We start from the raw sequence: 17,595 nt of genomic DNA, 5'->3' as shown, positions 1-17,595 counted from the left end.
AGTACTGTGCCTCCAGTGAGTTGTCCACATTTGCCCCTGTCATATGTGCCACCTCACCATCCTACTGTGGTGGTGTACTACAGTGTATTACTTACAGTATGCTATGGTACACCTTAGTCCCAGAATTAATGAAATGATGAAGGCAATAGAGCAGCAGTTCCCAACCTTTTTACTCTCCTGTACCCCCGGATTAGGCTTTTATGAGTACTTCTCCTCTCAATTTGAAACATCCACAGTACTTACGAGTGGAGTGGAAGTTAGCAGTATGCATGTCTTTTTTTAAGGAGTAGTGGAGGAGTAGTGTGAATCGGGTCCCTCAGTATCTGGCCACAGGCTGTGTACGGTCTCCGGGGTTCCCGTTAAAGCTTGTAGGATTAATGCCACTGCTTCCTCCACCAGTGTCAGCAGAGGGGGGGGGGGGGCAGATGATTGCTGATGTCTGAGGGCAGCACGGGTAGCTTCTAGTGGATTGCTGGTCGAGCAAAAGCACAAGGAGATGCTAATGATGCAGCAGACGGAACCGGAAGTGACGCAACAGGGTTAGTCACTATGGCAATGGGAGACTTCTTCCGCCACCGAGAGACTTCTTCTTCCACCATTACCAATAACATTTTTAAGTATACCCAACCAGTCCTCAGAGTACCCCCCAGGGGTACAAGTACCCCAGGTTTGGACCGCTGCCATTTTTTTTTCTCTTCACCTCACTCCTCCTTCTGCTTTATATACTGTATGTATGTCTCATTTGTTTACTTTTAAAATGTACTGTTTTATATCTTTTCTGGCATGTTGTTTCTGATTTTGCTATTGGAAAACATACACACTTGTGCGGGTGGTTTGCTAGGGGCCTGTTTTTTTTTTTTTTTTTTTTTTTTAAAGCGGTCAAAGGGTGGCTCCACAATTCACACACTAGGGTTTAATAAGCGCAGCATAGGCCAGCAACACAGATGGCAAAGGAGTAATAATAATAATAGTAAGAGTGTGAATAAGATGAGCAGGGGGATAGAGAACTTACTCTGGACCTAGGATCTCACAGAGTCTCATCCCAGTGTGATGGAATTAAACATATTTTGATTTAAACTAAGGAAAGAAGCAACCAGTCAGGTAACTTTTGGAACAGAATAGATTTATTGATAGATCTGTACATGTATAAAATCACCTGGTCATTCAGTCCCACGCTGAGCATCGACATTTCTCCCACCATTTCAATCCAACTAGTGCCGCATGGGTTGTGGGAGTTTACCCCTCTCCTAAACCACACCTGGCCAGCAAACAATACAGAGACAGATCTATTACCATCTGAAGACAAAATCGGGTTTGTCCAAAGTTATACTAAAGCCAGAATTGAGAGTAAAATGATTTCTATTAAAATTTTGGTCACCTCATTGATCAAAATATGTAGGTTGAATATATATTTCTGGCAGTGCTCACTTATACTATAAACAGAATGCAAAAAAGGAGGTATAGGAAAGAAACTGTTTTTTTTGGGGGTGGGGCACAACATCTATAAAATTTATTATCTAAAATGCTTTACTTAATCTTATTAAAAGCAATATATACAACATATAAACACACACACACACACACACACACACATATATATACTGAACACCGTGTATAATCAATTCCTACCACACTGTATTACAGTACAAGCATTAATGTCCAATTAAGCCGCAGTGGACTATATCCTCACAATACGGGGTGAAAAATAAGACTGCAGATAAAGTAAATATTACACACCAAACGGGAGTCAAAAATTGAGGTGGAACAATGACCCTTCTTTCATAGCTCTCAAAGCAGATAGAATTCATATGCAACCAGAGAAAAGTATCTGTATATCACTGCTCTCTAAAGCTGGGTACGCACTATGTGATTTTAGCCAATGACATGGTCCTTCAGTGCCCCTTTCCTTCAGATCGTTAACGATCCCCTCCCTGTCATCGGAACATGCAGTCAAATCTGATTATATCGGCAACAACTGCACGTTCAACAGGGTCCGGGTGACGCCATTGAATGATATAGGTAATTATATCATTCAGTGTTTTAGCGCTAGATTGTTCATCCTGTGGCACCACCGATATTGGCCGCATATCGTACAGTGTGTACCCTACTGATTGGCAATGTCTGTCATATTAGTGCACAGACAGGTTATCCTAGGTGTGTTCATCCCACATTCAGACTTCAAAGACTGGAATCATTTGTCTCTTTAGTAAATATAACAGCAATATTTAAGTAGTTGAAATTTATAGCGGTGACACTGATCAATTAACGGGTAATAGTAACTGTCAGACCAAACAGGTTATTAAATATGGTTGTCTGACTGTATGGGACCTGAGATGATGCACATTACTTCTCGGAGTCTTACTTTGTGTTCCTTGGTCACAGCCCAAACCACGTTGACACCAGCTGCCACGTGCATGATTCTATCCCCGGGTGTTGGAGCTTCCACAATGGTCCAGGAACTGCCTGTTATGAGAAACACAACATATATGAGCGGCCTCACTGCTTTACTATATGGTGATAAATGCGCTACAATTTATTTCACACGGTGGAAGAATCCCAGCACATCAGCACAAGCCCATGTTCCCTAGCCAGCCTAATGCTGGCCACACATCAGACCAACTTTCCTCCAACCACCCAACTAGTTGGATGGAATAAAACCCTGGTACTGGATTGGAGCAAATGTAATTTGTAATTAAGTCATTTGTTTCCCAAATCGGAAAATGGACAACAACTGTCACTCAGACAATGCACTGTAGTTGGACCTATTTGATTTAAACAAATTCACTGAATGGTTTTGTCCATTCTCCTGAGTTTCTGAGCAAATTGCTTATTGACATTTGCCCCAATACACTACCAGATTTTCAGTCCAACCAACCAACTAGTTGGATGGTTGGAGGAAAGTTGGTCTGATGTGTGGCCAGCCTTACATGTGTGATGCGTACACGGACTGTATTAGCATGACTTATGGAAGGTGCCCCTGGACCCAAACTGATGGGTAATACACTGATTAGTGTAAATGACTGCACCTACAACCATATACGGTGATGATGGATCTAGTTGTGTTTCCTCATCAGGCAGCTGTTGTGCACCTCTATCCTAGAATCACCTCTAATTATTCCTTGTACCTCACCCACACAGTGTCTTTTCCTACATTTCTTTATCTGCTTCCACAGCTTCTATTTTCCCTTTACCTTCCATTTCTTTAATCACAGATCAGATACCTTGCCAAATATCTTGGCTCCACTTAAATGTCCCAATTCCGCCTGTAGGTTCCTACAATGTACCCTATACATTGCATCTGTGACACTGAGTAACTGACGTCAGGACTGCAAGAGACATGGTACCACTGCATAAGATGCCTGAGCAAGAAGAACGACTCACCTAGAGAAGTCCTACTGGCTGTCACCCTAAGCCAGAGGAAGACCTACAATACCCCAACAGTGTAACTCTGTAACCCACATAAATTACCATTGCAGTTTTCTTTCTCTATGTCATATCCTACAATTTGCAGTGCACTGTCTTGCCCCCATACTGTTTGCATAGCAACAAACCATGTTTAGGGGCTGGGTGAAGGGAAAGATGAAGGGAGGATACAACCACAGGCCCAGTGAAGTGTGATTGACAGGTGACACACTGGACAATGAAATGAGCCAATTACCAAGCACCCAGATAAAAATCAGGTTAACGTTATAATAAGGACCTAAGTGCATTGTGATATTTACCTTTAGGGTTATTCCTGCTGATACCTTCCCGTACTATGGCCTGGCCTTCCCACAGTGCAGCCCACAAGAGGTCGTAGGGGCCACAGCTGATCTGTATGACCTCGCTGGGAGTTTCTAATTCCGACCAGGATGAACCCTCAGGATTGTCATGACAAACATTCTCTCTGTACCAAACCTACAGGTACAACAACAGTATACACAGAATACAGATCCAATCATGGTTATTGTTTTACAGAATATTCAGGAACCGATTGACTAAACAACAGAATTATTGGGTGTATATATAAACTGTCAGTCAGTAACGTGTCAGCAGGAGAGGCAGCTTCCTGGCTCAGTCACCTTCCCTAATACAATGTGTTCCGAGTGATATTAGCTCCTACCTTCCCTTGTAGAGAAACAGTCCAGACTGACAGGCGTCCTATGGGTTCATCTGTGATTTCCCATCCTCCAACCGAGATGTCATTAAACGGGTCCGGTAACTGATTCTTGTTAATGTGAGAGAGGATCTAAGACACATGAAAGCATCAGTCAGACACTTCATATTACAGGTAGAGTCTCCCATATCCGGAGATCATTTATCCGAAATATTCCAAAAACCGTGTTTTTTTTTTTTTTTTTACCCCTGACCCTTATTTTCATACTTACCAAGTCCCTTGATGCCATCAGCGGTCTCAGGAGTGCATTGCACTAGTGCGCCGGTGACATCACCGGTGCACCTGCAAACTCGTACAATGCACCTCTGGGACCACAAAAGAAGATCATGAAGGCCATCATGGGACCATCGGGGGGGGGGGGGGGGGGGGCGTGGCTGTGTGTAAAACATACACAAGTACAAATAATGGGGCTGTGTATGTGGTATGTGTCCGGCTCTCAAGAAGCCTCACCACCAGCACCTTCCTTCTGTTGTACACTGCATATGGTTATACAACCATCTGTACCACTCTAAATATTTAAAATGGTACCTCATTTATCGATTTGTTTAAGTATGAAGGGAGAAAAAGGGATCTGCACCAAAAATCACCTCTAGAAATAATATATGTCATTACTGTGGTCTAGACAAGGAAAGTCACAATACAAACTGTATCCCCGGATTTCTGTGTTGTATTTATTATTTTCTATTATTTAAACTTTTTTTAATGTATAATGTATTTGTCTCCAGCCAATCAGCTCCTAACTGTCATGTTTGTTTGGCTGGGGCACCATTTATATAAAATGTAATTAATTCCGTTATTCAGAACATGGTTTATCACTCACTGATAAATTAGGCCTCTAATGTCTATAATTTATCATCCAAGATCACACTCAGCCCAAACATAGCATGAATTAGCCCCTATTTGTACAGGGAAGATATTGTAACACAGTTGTGATCTGTGATCAGGTGACCACTCCTGTTATCTGTGACATCATCAATGTAGACAGTGTGACACTGTGATGACAGTTAGCTCTCAGATTGGATGCGACAGTTGAGAAAGAAGCAGCAGTGACTTCCCCAGCTGGTTTTTCCAAATTGAAAGAGTCCTCATTGGATGAATTGCGTTATTAACGCGTGAAAGATCTTCATTTCGGCACACAGGAACACAATTTTACCAGCAGTGACCTGTTAAGCCACGCCGAATACACAACCGCAAACAGCGGTTTCTAAGTCCGTGTGCTACGGCACACGGCAATCTAAAGAGACTACTCCACAGCGGCTGTGTACGAAGCTGCAGACAGCCGGTACTCGTGAAGGTAATAAAAACCTGACATCAAATGGGACAGGGGAGGGGGGAGTCTCCGCTGTCTATGCCAAACAGAAGTGGGGACAATTTCTGAGCTGTGAACACTATTTTACTTTCTGTTGGGCATCACTGATACTATTTTGCTTTTGTTTTAAGTTTATTTTGCTTTATTTTTTCAGTTGTTCTGACCATTTTATATTTCATTTATATATTAAATGATTATTTTTATTATACTTTCTATTTACAGTTTTCTTTCTCTTTTTTCTTAATACTTTACTTTTTTTTTCTCTCTTTAAAATACTGATTTTAATTCCAACATGTTGCTCTGACAGCCTTCAGCAATACAAACCATTGTTATTTCCTTTATATACACATATAGCTCTTCTCTATTATGATTTATGTACAGGTAGCACTTTCTTATAGAAAGCCAGAGAAGCTGCGTCATATATTCAAGGGAGCACATGCTATTAGAAGTAGATTTACTCAAGTTTCTAAAAATGTAAAAAAGGTGATGTTGCCCATAGCAACCAATCAGATTGTGTCTATCATTTTCTAGGATGCAATAGAGAAATCATAGACAGAATCTGATTGGTTGCTATGAGAAACATCACTTCTTTTAATTTCAAAATTTTAGTAAATGTTCCCCTTATAGGGGGGTGTTCAATCTTTCCCCTTATTTCTGGAAAACAGGGGACTTCACTATTCAATCCCAGCCAATTTCGCCAGAAAAAAGGCCAGGATTTGCATTTTACCAGATCCGGCTCTTTGAAAATCAATAATTGTTTTAAATTAAAGGAAATAAAAGGAAAAAACATTGAATGGATGGAATGTGAATTCCATCTATTCTTTACAGAAACAACTGCTAAGACACAGATATTGAATACCCCCCATAGTGTTAAGATGTCTCGCAGCAGTGTACAGCCACTCGATACCACCGCGAGCCACCCGGGGACCATCCCTGTGGCAGGGACACATGTTTGTTGTGATGGATCACATGTGTCCCTGCTCCTCGCCCGACTCAACGTCCTGGGGTACCCAGGTCGGCTGGCCGATTGGCCGGCAGGTCCGACCTCACATAGGACCCGAAGGCACTGACCCAATATGGGCTGAAATTGACGACCCAATTCGTCGTAATCGGCCCAAATCAGCTCAGTGTATGGGCGCACTAAGGGGCAGATTTCTTAAGCTCGTTGAAGTTATAAAATGTCTGTTTTTTATCACCGGCCAATCAGCTCCTAACTTTGAAGTTACCAGCTTGGTTTGAAAATGACAGATAGGAGCTGATTGGCCGGTGATAAGAACCAGACACTTTGGGGGAAATTTACTAAAGGAAATTTGTAAAAAAAATAGGTGTATTTGTATCCAGAAATACACTTATTTTTGACATTTACTATCCCGAAAATACAGCAATTCGTATTCGTATTGATAGCACATCAATACGAATACAAATTGCCGTATTTTCGGGATAGTGAATGTCAGAAATAAATTTATTTCTGGATACAAATACACCTATTTTTTTACAAATTTCCTTTAGTAAATTTCCCCCTTTATCACTTCACCGAGCTTAATAAATCTACCCCTAAATGTTTAATTAAATGTGCCACCTTTCTGTTTTACACAAAATTTGTACATACTATTTAGAAAATAGCTACATTATACGTATTATTTATTTTCTATTACGAGACAGCTACATATATAGAATAGTTTAGAGTACACCATAGTTTTAAGTACTTTATAAAACATATCTCATTTCCACAATTTGAATAGCACACATATATTTAGCTTTTAACGTTTAAGAAGAAAATCAGATTATTAAATTGATTCTTACTTTCTTGAGTAGCACATATATCATTTATACTAGAGAGAGATCTAAACAATATTAGCCTTTGTACATTTATTATAGTGGAAATAGTGCTTTTTTTTTATTTTACACATTTCTTATTTCTTGCAGTAGTACGTGAGCAGGACCCATGGCCAGCAGGTAAGCAGGGAGTGCTGGGGAGTGAGACCCATTATATACTGTGTAGGGAGAGACAGGACATGATAGGGGAAGGGAAGCAAAATGTCTCATAATCATCATTTTATATTATTATTACAAATAAGGTACCGACATGTACATTTACAGATAATCACTATATAATCCGGCCTCCGCTGAGATTATTATACAGTGTAGTGATCACTCTAGGCTGTTTTAGCAGAGCGCCGCACATGAACCTGCATGATTTTTACAGTGCCAAACACAGCCGACCCTTTTAGCAGTGCCCTGCTAAAACAGCCGTGCCCGCGCCACAGCTTGAATAGATACGTGAGCATGTGCACGGCATCTACTCAGCCTAACCAGGGAGCTTGGGGAAGCCCAGCACCTCCATAGCTGCCAAGCACGCCCCAAACAGTGACATTGGCCCGCCCACATTAGTGACACCACAAGCTGTCCTCTTTCCCACTCCACCTGCCCTGATCCATGAGGGATCACTACAGTATATTCTGCCAATAGGTCAGTTGTACTAATTGACTTAAATAAAATATGATACATATGGGCGGCATCAGAGCTAGGTGATTAGCCTAGACAGGTGCAGACTATACTTGCGTCTACCCTCCAAAAAGCTGTAATAGGATCTGATTATTGGGGTAGCCCCCGCAGCCCTAGAGGAGTAGATGGTTCTCTCGCAATATTGCCGGCTTCCTTGTGAAGCAGGCAGGATGGTGTTATAATCACCAGCATTCATGGGGCTGTGGGGCTAAATACCTGGAATTGCATCACGTAGCCCTGCCCCTTACCACAGACCCGCGGGTGTTTCCCTGTGTTGGGGGGAGAGGGGCAATGATGATCCCCGGTCCCGGAAGTCTTGTGTAGTGTCTCCTCCCTGGACTTCTCCCAGACAGGAGACTACGTAAGTAGGTAAGTATGGTACAGACATGACTATAACTAAGGTCCAGTGCAACAGCTACAGGGCAATAACATGTACATAAATGGAGGTACAATTTTGGTAACATAAATCCTTCTCTCATCAAGGTCAATTCCAGGTCCTTCCACCTGTCAGCTCCCTCTAAAGAAGAGGAAGATATGGGCTGGTGAAGATGAGGGAGAAGACCGGTAAGTGGACTATTTTATCTTTTTACAGATCTAAAATAATAGAACATACACAATATATGTCACACTTGAGGACTGACTTGACACTGAGGCTGAGGTAAAATGAAAACTTGGTTGTTTAATGAGTTTTGCACATATAGACAGGTAAGTACTTCAGAAGACTGGAGATAAGCAAAACATCACTGAGATGATGAGGACTGGACTGGAGCCAGCAATACAGTAACTAGAAATGTTCAATAACACAATATCACAGTGATCTGGGATTCTGGAGGTTCACTTTGCAGAAACCGATGTTGAACATCGATGGTGTGTCGGAGACAACAATGGAGCACTGCAGGTAAGTATGTAGCTCGGGATAGTACCAACAACACAGTCACTGAAAGAAAGTACACCGATGATGATAGCTGTTCGATGTTCGGTCACCGATGGTGGCTGTAATCGATGATGACTCTCTGAAGGGTGTCTGGTAATAGAAGATGGTACCGGGTAGTACAGCTGTAGGTGGATGGGAAGCGCAGTGGTCGTTGACAACGTTGGTGAACCGATGGCAAACCAGATAGACACTGTGGTAACTGCAGGAGCAGAACTGACTGGAATCAGCAGGAGAGAATGCAGCAGAACTGCCAGGAGTCAGGCTGTGCTGGAGATGACAATAGCACTGGTCTGGAGGCTGAATAACACAGGAGCAGATCCTTAGATGCTACTTAGGCTGTAGACACCATTGCACTGACAACTCTAGACCATTTCCCCAGCATACTAATAGGAATCAGGGCGGGGCTGATTGGACCCAGCTGGATGATGTCAGAATCAGGCAGACAGGTTTTGGTTTCTGAATGTCATGTGAGAGAAAGCCAGATCACTGCACTGAAGTCTATTAAGGTGTATACCTCAGAGCAAGCCTGGACAGGCATTTAGATTAAAGGTAAGTGTTCTTTAGACTCCGGATCGTGACAGCACCCCCCCCCCCCCCCTTTACGGGTGGCCCCAGGACACCTATGAGGTTTTCGAGGAAATTTGCGATGAAACTCACGTATCAATCTTGGAGCGTGAACCTCAGAAGCATCAGTCCAGGAACGCTCTTCAGGACCATATCCCTTCCAATCGATGAGATACTGAAGGCGATTGTACCGGAGTCGTGAATCAAGAATTTTTGATACCTCGTACTCAACTCCTCGTTGCGTCTGAACCTTGGGTGTTTTGGGGAGTTTTGAGAGAAAACGATTGAGAACTAATGGTTTTAACAAAGAAATATGAAATGTGTTTGGAATTTTCAAGAATGGAGGAAGTTTCAATCTGTAAGCTGCAGGGTTGATAACTTGTTCTACTGGAAATGGACCGATGAATCGTGGAGCAAACTTCATTGAAGGCACTCTGAGTCTTAGATTGCGGGTAGACAACCACACAAGATCACCTGGTTTTAAAGATGGAACAGCTCTTCGTTTTCTATCAGCAAATTTTTTACAATTGCTGGACGCCTTTAGTAAAGAGGACCGGATGGTCTTCCAGATCTTTGAGAAATGCTGGAGTGTCAAATTCACCGCTGGAACAGATGTGGTAGCCAGAGGTTGAAATTCAGGAACTCTTGGATGGAAACCGTAGTTAGCATAGAATGGCGTGGAGGACGAAGAGGTGTGAAACTGATTGTTATGGCAGAATTCTGCCCAGGGCAGTAATTCTACCCAGTCATCTTGAGATGATGAAACATATAACCGGAGGAAAGTCTCTAGATCTTGATTGACCCTTTCAGTTTGACCATTGGTTTGTGGATGATAGGCAGTACTAAATTTCAATTTCACTTGAAGGGTAGCACAAAGACTGCACCAGAATCTGGCCACGAACTGAACGCCTCGGTCTGAAATAATTTCTTGGGGAAGGCCGTGCAGCTTGAATATCTCTCGAATGAACAGTTGAGCCAGTTTAGAGGCTGAAGGAAGTCCGATAAGTGGGACAAAATGAGCCATCTTTGTGAAGCGATCAACGATAACCCAAATCGTGTTGTATTTGGAGGATTCTGGTAGATCAGTGATGAAATCCATGGACAGATGGGTCCATGGAGAGTGAGGTACAGACAATGGAATGAGTTGTCCGGCAGGAGACTGGCGAGATGATTTGTGTTGAGCACATTTAGAGCAGGAAGCAACAAATTCCTGTACGTCTTTTTTAAGGGACGGCCACCAATAAGACCTGGACAAGAACTTACAGGTTTTCTGAACACCTGGATGCCCGGCGAACCTTGAAGCATGAGCCCATTGGAGGAGCTTCTTACGGAGAGCTGGCTTGACAAAAGACTTTCCTGGAGGAGGAGAATTAATAGTTACGGCAGAGAAGGCGATGGGATCAATGATAAGATGTTTCTCTGTGGTACTTAATTCTGTGTCTTGCTCCCAAGATCGGGAAAGTGCATCCGCTTTGCGATTGGCAGTCCCAGGACAAAATGACAATTTAAATTTGAAACGGGAGAAGAATAGGGCCCATCGGGCTTGAAGTGGGTTGAGGCATTGAGCGGTTTTGAGATATAAGAGGTTCTTATGATCGGTGTGAATGCTGATTTCATGGGCAGCTCCTTCCAGGAGATAACGCCATTCTTCCAGTGCCAATTTAATGGCGAGCAATTCCTGGTCCCCAATGGCATAATTACGCTCTGCAGGCGAGAATTTGCGAGAGAAGAAAAGACAGAGATGCAGATGATTGTCGGGACCTCTTTGTGATAGTACCGCCCCAACTCCCACAGATGAGGCATCGACCTCTAGCGTGAAGGGTAAGGTAACATCTGGCTGTCTTAAAACTGGAGCAGACATAAACTTCTTTTTGAGGAGATGAAAAGCTTTGATAGCTTCTTCCGGCCATTTAGCAGGATTTGCTCCCTTGCGGGTGAGAGCCGTAATTGGTGCTACTAGAGTGGAGAAGTTTCTGATAAATTTTCGATAATAATTTGCGAATCCCAAGAAGCGTTGGACACTTCGAAGGGTAGTTGGGATTGGCCAACCTTGGATTGCCTGAAGTTTGTCGGGATCCATTTCAAGGCCGGACCCAGAGATGATGTATCCTAGAAATGGGATGGACTTCACTTTGAATATACATTTCTCTAATTTGCAGTAGAGATGGTTAGAGCGGAGGCGAGTCAGAACTTCCTTGACCCAGTGACGATGTTCTTCCAGGTTATTGGCGTAGATAAGGATGTCATCCAAATAGACTACTACATGATGGTATAGCAGGTCACGAAATAACTCATTTATGAAGAACTGGAAGACTGCAGGGGCATTGCTGAGACCGAATGGCATCACAAGGTATTCGTAGTGACCATCTCTTGTATTGAATGCCGTCTTCCATTCGTCACCCTCTTTGATACGAATTAGATTATAGGCCCCTCGGAGATCAAGCTTGGTGAAGATTGTGGCACCACTAACCCGATCAAAAAGTTCAGTAATTAGAGGCAATGGATATTTGTTTTTAATAGTGATGTCATTTAAACCCCTATAGTCAATACAGGGCCTTAGCCCTCCATCCTTTTTTTTTACAAAGAAGAATCCAGCTCCGGCCGGAGAGGAGGATGCCCAAATGAACCCTTTAGCCAGATTCTCTTTGATGTATTCAGACATCGCCTGGGTCTCTGGAAGAGATAACGGGTATGTCCGACCCCTGGGAGGTATTTTTCCAGGGATGAGGTCAATAGGACAATCCCAAGGACGATGAGGCGGTAGAACATCAGCGGCAGCTTTGCTGAATACATCCGTGAATTCTCTGTATGCTGGAGGAGGTACATCACACGATTGAGTAGAAGATTTCCGAACAGGAACTACTTGTTGTAGACAGGATTTAGAGCAACATAACCCCAAGCAGAGATCTGAGAAGAATTCCAGTCAATCGTGGGGTTGTGAAGACGGAGCCAGGGTAGACCTAAGATCATGGAGTGAGATGCCTTTGGAATCACTAAGAAACTGATTAGTTCAGAATGAAGAACTCCAACCTTTAACGACAGAGGTTGAGTCCTGTGAGTAATAATTCCTCCGAGAATTTTACTACCGTCCACGGCAGTAATGTAGACTGGATTAGAAAGTTTTTCAATGGGGATTTTCCATCGTTGAACGAATTCTATGGTGAGGCAGCACCAGAATCCAACAAAGCAGGAATTTTTTTTGCATGCTGGGCAACTTTCAGGAAGAATTGGAGGACACAGTCTGTATTGGAGGAAGAGGTAAAGAGTACCCCTAACTGCCCCTCTTCTTGGTGAGCTAGGGCTTGAGGTTTCTCTTTTGGGGATGAATTGAAGCGAGGTTGAGAAGTGGTGGAGGTTTTGAAAGACGAAGTCCTTCCTCTCTCAATAGCCCTTTCCCTTAATCTTAGATCGACTTTATTACACAGGGACACAAGGTCATCTAATTTTGGGGGTAAGTCTCTGGTGGCAAGCTCATCTTTTATGCGTTCAGACAATCCGTTCCAAAAGGCTGCATGCTTGGCTTCCTCATTCCATGAAAGTTCCGAAGCTAACGTCTGGAATTGCACCAGGTATTGGCCCTCAGTTCTGGACCCCTGCCGAAGCCGGAGGATGTTGGAGGAAGCAGATGATGTACGTCCTGGTTCATCGAATATACAACGAAAGAAAGCCACGAACTCTGTATAGGTTGATAGCAGAGGATCAGATCTCTCCCAGAGGGGTGATACCCAATCCAATGCATAACCAGAGAAGAGCGAAATGAGATAAGCTACCTTCGTGCGATCTGACGGGAAGTTACTTGGCTGAAGTTCAAAGTGGATTTCACATTGAGTGATGAACCCACGGCAACTTTTGGGAGATCCATCAAATTTTGCGGGAGTAGGTAAATGTAGGCGAGGTGCCGGGATGAATGCAGGAGTCAAAGTTTCTACCTTGATTGCTGGAGGAGCCCCAGTGCCTCGTAGTAAATGTTTGTATATTATCCAAGCTTGTGGACAGATCTTGTAGAACACAGATGACCTGATTCTGTGCAGCCTCTTGATTTTCTATACGGGCTGCCAGGTATTGAATCGGCCCAGTAATCTGATCCTGTCCTTCCGATGGATTCATCTGGTCAGTGCAAACTGTCACACTTGAGGACTGACTTGACACTGAGGCTGAGGTAAAATGAAAACTTGGTTGTTTAATGAGTTTTGCACACATAGACAGGTAAGTAACATCAGAAGACTGAAGATAAGCAAAACATCACTGAGATGATGAGGACTGGACTGGAGCCAGCAATACAGTAACTAGAAATGTTCAATAACACAATATCACAGTGATCTGGATTCTGGAGGTTCACTTTGCAGAAACTGATGTTGAACATCGATGGTGTGTCGGAGACAACAATGGAGCACTGCAGGTAAGTATGTAGCTTGGGATAGTACCAATAACACAGTCACTGAAAGAAAGTACACCGATGATGATAGCTGTTCGATGTTAGGTCACCGATGGTGGCTGTAATCGATGATGACTCTCTGAAGTGTGTCTGGTAATAGAAGATGGTACCGGGTAGTAGAGCTGTAGGTGGATGGGAAGCGCAGTGGTCGTTGACAACGTTGGTGAACCGATGGCAAACCAGATAGACACTGTGGTAACTGCAGGAGCAGAACTGACTGGAATCAGCAGGAGAGAATGCAGCAGAACTGCCAGGAGTCAGGCTGTGCTGGAGATGACAATAGCACTGGTCTGGAGGCTGAATAACACAGGAGCAGATCCTTAGATACTACTTAGGCTGTAGACACCATTGCACTGACAACTCTAGACCATTTCCCCAGCATACTTATAGGAATCAGGGCGGGGGCTGATTGGACCCAGCTGGATGATGTCAGAATCAGGCAGACAGGTTTTGGTTTCTGAATGTCATGTGAGAGAAAGCCAGATCACTGCACTGAAGTCTATTAAGGTGTATACCTCAGAGCAAGTCTGGACAGGCATTTAGATTAAAGGTAAGTGTTCTTTAGACTCCGGATCGTGACAATATATAGTCGAGGGGGTTGAGGGGTAATGATGATCCCTGCTCCCGAAAGTCTCTTGTAGGGTCTCCTCCCAGACAGGAGACTACGTAAGTAGGTAAGTATGGTACAGACATGACTATAACTGAGGTGCAGTGCAACAGCTACAGGGCAATAACATGTACATAAATGGAGGTACAATTTGGTAACATAAATCCTTCTCTCGACAAGGTCAATTCCAGGTCCTTCCACCTATCAGCTCCCTCCAAAGAAGAGGAAGATATGGGCTGGTGAAGAGAAGGGAGAAGACCGGTAAGTGGACTATTTTATCTTATTAATATATATGAACCATATGATCCGAAATAATGAACCTTATCAGCCGTGTGTGGCCGATACTGCCCGTACACACTGAACGGTGACGTCATCGGGACCCGTTGAACATGCAAGTCGTTTGGTTATATTGCCAAATTGACCTGCTTGTTCAGTAATTATCACTCATCGGTAACGATGGCTCAGGCACACATTGTTAACTATATTGAGTGTTCACACTAGACGATATTGTTAACAATAACGCTTAATGTGTATGGAGCGTTACATTGGCCCAGACTGGAAAAAACATATGATGGTGAGAGAATTGCTTATGGATTCGCGCAATTCACTATCACATTTACACAGGGCGGGTTTTCCTTCTGTCTGCGGCTATCTTCTCGCAGTTCTCTGCAACATTGTAGATTAGCGTTCAGGTCTGAATCAGACCCAATGTCCTTCTCCATTAGACATGCATTGGCCTCTTTCCGCAGTGCTCTAACAGCTGCCTGAAGTGACAAAGTTGTCACCCAAGTTAGGGTGGATGATAGAAACATTGGGCAAATATCTGTTTCTGCATAGATGTTACCTAATATTCCCATTGTGCAGATACAGTAACACATAACAGGTCTGTATTGGGATATGTCCTCCTGTTGTATCTACTGAACTGATGACTCGTTCTCCTCCCCCTCCCTGCATATGGAGAAGACATGGCCAGATGGCCAACAAGGTGGAGGCCCCCTTCCTGCTGCCGGAAGAGCGTGCGGCGTTCTATGAGCTCCTGAGTAAGTCATACTTCTCTTATCACTGTATCTGATGTACATGTATTGCCACATCCTATCTCAGATTGGAGTTATAGGGACAACACAGTCCAAAACCACGAAGTAATAATGTTCTAGAGAGCTGCACATGTGCATATTGTGGGGAGAATAAATGACACTAGAACAGGGGTGCGCTATAAGCGGCCCTCCAGCTGTTGATAAACTACACATCCCATCATGCCTTGCATCAGATTCAGCATGGCCAAATAGAAAAATGAAGGCAAGGCATGCTGGTATGTGTAGTTCATCAACAGCTGGAGGGTCACTTATAGCCCACCCCTGCACTAGAATATAGATGCTATTGCAGGTCCGTAGTGAGGGTTCTGAGCTAATATAAATGTGATGATTGAATATCCCAGCTTATTTATTCTTCTCTCTTTAGAGGACAAATACATAGAGCGGTTTCTTCTGCGGGACACTGGCTTCAGGGTGTCTGACCAGTACCTCCTTGCCATGGTACTTGTGTACTTCAAACGGGCAGGCCTGAAGACAGAGGAGTATGGGAGGAATTTCTTTGCCGCCTTGTAAGTATCTCATCAATTACCTTAATTACAGAACTTTTACTCTGTTCCAGAATTTACTAATACATTTGATCCACTAATTGTCAACCCATCAAACTGGGTGATTTATAACCTTCTCTCAAGGTGCGTACACACGGGCAAATATCGGTCAGCGACCATATTGCCAGCGATTGGAGTGTGCACCGACGATAAATCGCTGGGTGCGCTCCCGTTTTCTGCACCCTAATGGTCGCTGGTCGGAGGAGCATGCTCCTCCGACCAGCGACTTCCCCTGCCTCTTCTCCCGGCAGTGTGTCATTTTCATCAGCGACCATCTCTGGTCATCTACATAACTCATCCATCCACTCACATGCAAACTGGCTTAACCCAATCTATGCTCCTATCACCTTGTGTCTCTTCTGATATATGTTCTAGTTACTGTCTGTTATTATGGGCCTTATTCGAGTTCACTCTTTCAGATAAAATCCTTCTTAGATGGACAAAACCATGTGCACTGCAGGGGGGCAGATGTAACTTGTGCAGATCTAATTAGATTTGGGTGGGGTTTTACTTCAAAGCGAGATCTATAGTGCAGTGTTAAAATAAAGCAGCCAGTATTTACTCTGCAAAGAATCACCAAAAAATCACCAAATCTATTTCTATCTGCACATGTTACATCTGCCCCCCTGCAGTGCACATGGTTTTGTCCATCTAAGAAGGATTTTGTCAGAAAGAGTGAACTCGAATAAGGCCCATTATGTACAATGTTTGTCTCTTGCTAACTGTCCATGTGTTGTTCCAGGTTCTTAGCAAACCAGATGGAGGAGGACGTTAAGTTCTGTAGAGTGATCTACCCCTGGGCCCTTGGCAAGACATGGCAGAAGAAGAAGAAGTACCTGCACCAGAGAAGGGACGACCTGCTGCGGAGGATGGGCTTCATGGCCAGGGTGGATTGGGCCACCTGTAACTTGGTTAGTAATAATGACAGACTTATTTTGCACCTGGCAGTTAATATGGACTATACAGCCCTGGGTATAGTACTGTATAATGGAGGGAATGGAGACTTAATGCGTGCTCAGTTCTGCAGCTCACATTCTATGACTTGGGTTTCAGTTAGCAATCCAAAGGTAAACTTTTCTTTACATGAGGTGAAATGCGTGTATTATGTGAGTCTGACAGGTGAGATATGGTAATCCATAGACAGTGTATATTATACTGTCCCCACATAAAGGTAACAGAGTTCTGGTAAAAGTGAATGAGAAAGAAATGGGCACCTAGATGGGCTGTGTTACGCTACACTATATTCATGGATGCTTAAATTATTCTAGGTCATGGCGGAAGACCCTAATCACTGGGCCTGGAGGAGAAATCGGCCAAGTCATCACAGTGGGGCTGTACGCTGGTACAAAAGGGGCCGTCATGAGACCCAGATAAGAGGCCCAGAGAACTCCCCTCTTTGCTGCATCCACTGCACTAATGATGTGAGTGAAGCATTAGCCAAGGAGGGCC

The 17,595-nt window shown here is 43.6% G+C and overlaps 1 protein-coding gene across 1 annotated transcript in view; it reads right to left on the bottom strand.

Annotated features, from left to right (window-relative positions):
• Nucleotides 1–723: 723 nt before the first annotated feature.
• Nucleotides 724–17,595, bottom strand: part of LOC146020217 (tectonin beta-propeller repeat-containing protein 1-like) — a 67,248-nt gene continuing 50,376 nt past the window's right edge. The window contains exons 6-10 of the mRNA XM_083153178.1: nt 4,103–4,228; nt 3,723–3,897; nt 2,363–2,463; nt 1,157–1,258; nt 724–801 (exon numbers count right to left, since the gene is read on the bottom strand). Coding sequence (XP_083009304.1) covers nt 739–801; nt 1,157–1,258; nt 2,363–2,463; nt 3,723–3,897; nt 4,103–4,228 — 567 coding nt within the window. The 3' untranslated portion in view covers nt 724–738. The remainder of the gene's footprint in view (nt 802–1,156; nt 1,259–2,362; nt 2,464–3,722; nt 3,898–4,102; nt 4,229–17,595) is intronic.

This window comes from Crinia signifera, chromosome 7, assembly GCF_055691185.1.
Source record: "Crinia signifera chromosome 7, ASM5569118v1, whole genome shotgun sequence".
NCBI classification, from domain to species: domain Eukaryota; kingdom Metazoa; phylum Chordata; class Amphibia; order Anura; family Myobatrachidae; genus Crinia; species Crinia signifera.
Note: the sequence above shows the minus strand (reverse complement) of the source record. Positions and strands in the feature narration are given on the sequence as shown.